At 35.4% G+C, this 6,563-nt stretch overlaps 1 protein-coding gene across 1 annotated transcript; it reads left to right on the top strand.

Annotated features, from left to right (window-relative positions):
* The first annotated feature begins 2,003 nt into the window (after positions 1–2,003).
* Positions 2,004–6,243, top strand: LOC129445040 (putative methyltransferase DDB_G0268948). The gene is made up of 6 exons (XM_073866234.1): positions 2,004–2,310; positions 4,056–4,213; positions 4,491–4,704; positions 4,944–5,047; positions 5,297–5,434; positions 6,020–6,243. The coding sequence occupies exons 1-6, from the start codon at positions 2,197–2,199 to the stop codon at positions 6,114–6,116; spliced, it is 825 nt and encodes a 274-aa protein (XP_073722335.1). The 5' UTR covers positions 2,004–2,196; the 3' UTR covers positions 6,117–6,243.
* The last annotated feature ends 320 nt before the right edge of the window (positions 6,244–6,563 follow it).

The following is a 6,563-nucleotide window of genomic DNA, read 5'->3' as shown; positions in this document are numbered from 1 at the left end:
CTTTTTGTAGTGGAGTGTCCCATAGATATGTATAATAAAGGCTAGATGTCCTGCCTGCGCTGCTGGCCAATTGAGTGAAACGTCCGCATTTGGCGGCCATCTTACCACAGGTAGCTTGCTCACTCGTAGCATTGAGTTTTAATGGTGCAGGTACTTTTAAATGACCATAACTTGCTTTATTTCCTACTGATTTTCAAACGGTTTGGTTTGTTATAAACGTCAAAGATGGACCTATGACACTGCATACTTATACAACATTTTTTTTAAAGCATCCATAATTATAGCCATGTTAATAACGTTTGTAAGAAACCAAACCATACAAACACAAAATTTAGCAAGTTATGGTCATTTTAAAGTACCTGAACCATTAAAACTCAATGCTACGAGTGAGTGAGCTGCCTGTGGTAAGATGGCCGCCAGGTGATGACGTTAGAGACTCCACCATAACACATCTAGACTTTATTATACATATCTATAGGGTGTCCTGGCGGCGTTCCACTCCAGTTTTAGACACGCACTCGCAAACTTCCCTTAACACTTCCCCTCGGGGGAATCCCTGTCGCCATTTTGAAGTGCGTTCCACTTCCTCAAATGGACGAGGGTAGTTTATATGCACAGACCCTCGCTCCCTTGATTTTGACACAATTGAGTTTTAATTTCAACAAACCACCATAATTGCGATCAGTGTTTTCATTTCATCAGCTAATTTGCATTTTAAAGGACACACCCAGGACCGGCCAGTCCAACAGGCAATACAGGCGATTGCCTGGGGCCCCACAACAAGACAAGGGCCCTCTATGCATAAAAATTATTTTGTCATTGCACAAATCACATGGACGCAATCAACAGGCAATATGCGCTGCATGCGCAGGGACCTTATTGATTAAGATAGGCATCACAAAAACGGTAGGTGAAAAAACCCCATAGGGATTTAATAACAGGATAAATTCTCCACACAACAATCGACAGTAAAATTACAAAATACAAAACATAAACATTACAAAATAAGAACAGAGTGGGCTAATTTGCATAAGGTTAATGACGTGATTGCGCTTGAGGAGGTGTGTCTCATTGTGCATACTTGTAAATGAAACGTTTGGGATTATGGGTAATGTAGTACAAAACAGTATATAAAACAGTATACAGAATACTTAATCACCATATTTATTCATGATATTTGTATTGATGCATACAGTAGTTCTGTTGCACTACAGTTGTTGCACTATAATAACATTGCTTAATATGTTGCACATAATAAAAACTTCTACACTTAAATAAATAAATTGACAATTTTTGTGTGTTTTCATTTCACTTGTCAAATTGCAGTGCTATAAACATTTCTACATCAGTGGGGCCCATTTTAATGGTCTCGCCTAGGGCCCCATAGCCCCATGGGCCTGCCCTGGACACACCCAAAAACGGCAAATTTTTCCCCGCACCTACAAAGTGGCACTTTTAACATGATAATAAATGATCCATGGGCTATTTTGAGCTAAAACTTCACATACGCACTCTGGGGACACCAAAGACTTTTTACATCTTAAAGAAATCTCATAATATGTCCCCTTTAAGGTATAATATTTTACCCCAAAGGGTAGAAAAATGAATGTTTCAGGGTACCACCCCAGCGACAGAAAAGATGCAGTTTTGTACCTTTTTCTGACAGTGTACAGAGCATGGGGAAAACAACTGGGAATGTTTATGACTGAGTTCATGAAAAACTGTAATATGAATTTAATGTCTGACAGTTATGCACCAACTGAGCAAAGACTGCCACAAAATCATTACATTAGAAACTTTATTATGGCACCAAATATACAGTTATCAACGGTTTTAAAGACTCTCAAAGTTATACATTAGTTGGCTTTAAATACTTGTCTCATTCATTTCTTTGTAGTATCCTCCCCTGGCAAATCTGTATTCATTGACACACACTACACGATACAATCTTTGAACTATTGTGCAATAACAATATATGATTAACTTCTTGCCTATCATTCATGCTGAGCGTCATAATTTAAGTGGCGATTTAACGCGAAACAGCAAACTCATGAATATTCATCCGCCCAAGGCCATATCAGTCACCAAATATTTCACGCGCATCAGGTCGAGCGCATCTAATAACTTGAGGGACAGACTGCTGACAGGACGCTCTGGAATCTTTGACTTAAGTTACACCGACTCTTCACAAGGAAAATGGCTCAGAGACATTTTGAAGGAGAAGCACTCGCTAAATCTTACCAGTGCTACCGGGTGTCTCCACCTCAGGACCTCATAGATGAAGTGTTGAACTTCCTTCGGAAAACAATATGATACTCCCCTCTGTTTCTGTTTTGAAAAGGGTTTGCATAGAATCACTTAGCATTTAATCATACTGTCTGATAATGTTTTGTTTTTCATTTTCACATATTAAGGTGTTACATGCAGGTCTGGAAATAGGGGGACGCGGGGGGACGGAGTTCGGGGATGGGGGGAGCGTGTCCGTGTACTTTCCATTCATTTTCCCCCTTTTAACTATAACAAGAAAAATATAAACGGTTGTTGTATTTTTATAATGCAATGTTAATTGACAAAATTTGACATTTTACAAATAATATATTGACGTTGCCTACTTTTAAAGTTTTGTTTAGGACTTTTGCACCTTATAGATTTAAAAACAGCACAATTTAAATTTGAAAACAAGAGATTATTACCAGTTTAATAATCGTTTCACATTAAAACTTTTTTGGCAGTAAATCAGCCTACTTTATAAACATTACCACAGTTGTAGATTATATCATTTGCGACAAAAATTGGTTGTGAACGTTTTCACAAATTAGGCTTTTTAAATTGGCATGAACATTATGCCATGTTCATTAAAAATAGCCATTAATTGTTAAAACGTGTATTTATCATCTTCAAAACTACATTCCTGTGAAAAAAATGAATGACGGTCGTTTCAATCTCGTTTCAGTCTGTAATAAAACGCGTAACAAATAACTCATGAGTAACTTAATAAAACGCGGATAATTTATTTGTATTTTTTTTATTTATTTGTAAAAAAAATGGACGCAAAAGTACATGGACACCGCAAAAAACTGGTTAGAATTTGTGTATGATTTAGAATTTAAAAATGAATTATATTTAAACAACTTAATATCATTTAAAATGACTCCCCATTATGAGTGAGTTTTTATTGCAACTAATATTATATAATGCATCATCAACAGTGTTGGGTGTAACTAGTTACTAAGTAATTACTGTAATTTAATTACTTTTCCATTGAAAAAGTAAAGTAAAAGATTACTCTTATTTTTTCCTGTAATTACTGTAATTACAGTTACTTCAGATGTAATTAAACTAAATACTGTTTATAGGTAGAACAATTATATGTAATACAAAAGTTCGTTTAACATCAAATGCATGTTTTTATGTATCCTTGTCACTGTAAATACTTTGGTGAGTTAATAAGAATAATGGTAACTCTAGTAGTTTCCAATTCTCACTATTAATTGTATGTTTATTATTAGCATTAATATTACTGCGATTTTGGGTGTTTATTAGTACTTAAAAAGCACATATTAATGCCTGATTCTGCAAAACCACATATTTAATCCTACCCTACATTTAGACTTAACAACAACTCTACAAAGTATTAAGTATTAAAGTATTAATTGTCACATGACACTTTCAGCTACATATTCATTGTATGACTGATGCATCGGTTTAATTTCAGATTTGTCCTTTTTTTCAGAATATTCATTAATTAAGTATCACAATTTTTTCTTTAACCTGAGGACAAATTAATAGTCCCATTTTTTAAATGACCCCCCCCCCCCAAATTTCCCAGCCCTGTTTACATTAGAGAATAATATTAGAAACAAGTGTAATGCTACAAACATTTTGCATGCCATATTTCTTATCTTAAAATATTTAAAGGATACGACTTCCTGTCCACTTTAAAAATGCTGTTATCAACTCAATGCTGGAGACAAACCCAGCCGTTGGGTTAAATCACAAGGGATACATTCCTACATAAAGCACAAACATGGCCTGTGTTTTGTTGTGAACAGATACAGGGTGATCTGGATCTAGCCGTGGATGTCGGCTGTGGATCCGGACAGGGTACCAAACTGTTAGCCCCTCACTTTCTCAAAGTGGTCGGGTTAGACATCAGTCCAGCTCAACTAAAGATAGCTGATGCTGATGCACATGCTCCAAATGTTTCTTACAGGTATAAAACAACTCTTTATTCCCTACTTCTCATTACTATACAATGCAAATTTACAGTGCTTAAAAACATAAATATTGTAAGTATTGCATTAGCAATTGAAAGTCATGTGTTTAACATGCTAATAAAAAACTTTATAGCTTGAATATACCACAAGTCGTTTTGTATAAAAGTAGCTGCCTTATGCATAAAATGTTTTGGTCTTGGTTTTAAAGGAAAGCGTATAGTGTCTGAGTACCAGCAAGTGTAAATCTATATTTGTTTGTATCTGTTCCATTAGAGAGAGTCCTGCGGAGGATTTGCCCTTTGAGGACGAGTCAGCTGACTTGGTTACGTCCATGACGGCTGCTCACTGGTTTGACCATCCACGCTTTCTGAAAGAGGCCGACCGTATTTTGAGGCCGGGTGGCTGTCTAGCTCTGCTTAGCTACACTTTGGATTTTGAGCTAGAATATGAAGACCGATCCCCTAAACTTAATGAAATCTGTCAAGAGGTTAAAAACCCTTATTATTAGAGACAGAGGTGGTTTGAAGTGAATTATATACAGTTTTGTATCAATAATGATTAGATTCATGTTCTTGTAGGATTGTGTTTAATTTTTAGTTTAGTTTTGTTTATACATTAATACAATAAGGTTAACATTAGTAAATGCATTAGCTAACATGAACTAACAATCAGCAATATAGTTAATTTCTTATTCTTATTGTAAAGTGTTACGTTTGTACTTTACAGTTCTATGCGACTGTGCTCCCTTTCCGAAAAGCTTACCTTGGATCCAGTTCTCTGAAACTCTACAAGAAGATCTATGACATGGTTTCATACAAAGATAAAGAGTGGTAAGTGTGAGTTTTATATATTGGACACGTGACAGTATCAGGTCAGTGTATCATATAAGTTGTGTTGTCAAATGCATTGTGCCTGTAAAATACACTTCTGCATGATCTCATGAAAACTTTCAAGAAATATCCAGCTTATTTCTCTGCAAACATAGATATCGTTTTATTAAAGTCCCTGAATGTTTTTACCTGATTGCATTGTAAACATAGTTTTATTTACCTATTAATGATGATTTGATTTTTATACAGGCATGCATGTCGGAGGAGCCGAGTACGTATGCCACTATCGAGCTATATTGGTTTGGTTGAAACGTTTGCCACATATCAAGGTTTTTATGAAAATGATCCTGATGAAGCCAGGAGACTATCTAAGACCATCACAGAGAGGTACAACAGTCAGAAAACTAATTTAACATTCATGACTTTAGACCAGTGGTTCCCAAACTTTTTTAGCGTGTTGCCCCCCTTTTGTACGGTGCATTCCTTCGCGGGCCCGCGGCCCCCCAAAGAAAATTTGTGACAAAAACTGTTCTAAAACTCAACATTTTAATAAAAAAACATTAAATTATACAAAAAAGTAGTGCTTTTGGTTAGTAGCCTTATTTTTTAGGTTTAATTACACAAAATTCATGATAAATGAATGTATTTCATAAAATGTCATAAAACTGGGGCCCCCCTGGCACCCTGGCCCCGGCCCCCAGTTTGAAAACCATGCTTTAGACAACGTTGTTGCTCTGTGTGATGCATTCTGAAGATAGCAATAGTTAATTATTTTGTGATTTGCTTTGGTGAAATGTAGGCTATACACTGTTAGATATAAACCAGTGATAGTGCTTTAGCTTCACAAGTTGTGTACTAAGATATAGACAATGTATTTATTGTATATTTTAGTGTATATAGTTTGGCTCACTGTAAAGCATGCACAAAAGCTAAAACCAAAACGGATATTCAGTTGAAACTTTTCTTTTTCAGATTGATGGAAGCAATGGGGGCTTCAACCCCTGACACAGAAGTGGTGGTTGTGGTGAAATATTTCTATTTTTTGGCATCTAAACCACAGGAATCCTAGAATTTTACTGTATTAAAGACACTGGCTCTCTGGTTCTTAATATTTTGATAATCTATGCTGTATTTCAGTTTGAAAAATAAAAACTTACACAACAATTTTATTTTGTGGATTTTAACATGAAATAATTTGCTCTTACAGTTTTTTTCTTACAGGTTTTAAAAAATAAAATTCTTATAAACAATTTCTGAACCCATCAGCCTGTTCTCTGAACTCTACATGCAAAGACACACATCAAACACACAACATGAAAAACATAAAAAATAACATCACACAGCCCTTGCAAAAACATAAAAATAAATCAAAGCAATCACTTTTTGAACGATTTAAAATCTATTTGTACGTAGTAGCTTTATACACAACCATCAAATGATTACACACCAAGATACACAAAGAAATTGAATTTAATTAGCTTTGCAAATAACAGTCGGAACCCTTCACGGTGATACT

Source organism: Misgurnus anguillicaudatus, chromosome 3, assembly GCF_027580225.2.
Source record: "Misgurnus anguillicaudatus chromosome 3, ASM2758022v2, whole genome shotgun sequence".
NCBI classification, from domain to species: domain Eukaryota; kingdom Metazoa; phylum Chordata; class Actinopteri; order Cypriniformes; family Cobitidae; genus Misgurnus; species Misgurnus anguillicaudatus.
The sequence above is the reverse complement of the archived record's forward strand: the minus strand, read 5'-3'. Positions and strand labels throughout refer to the sequence as shown.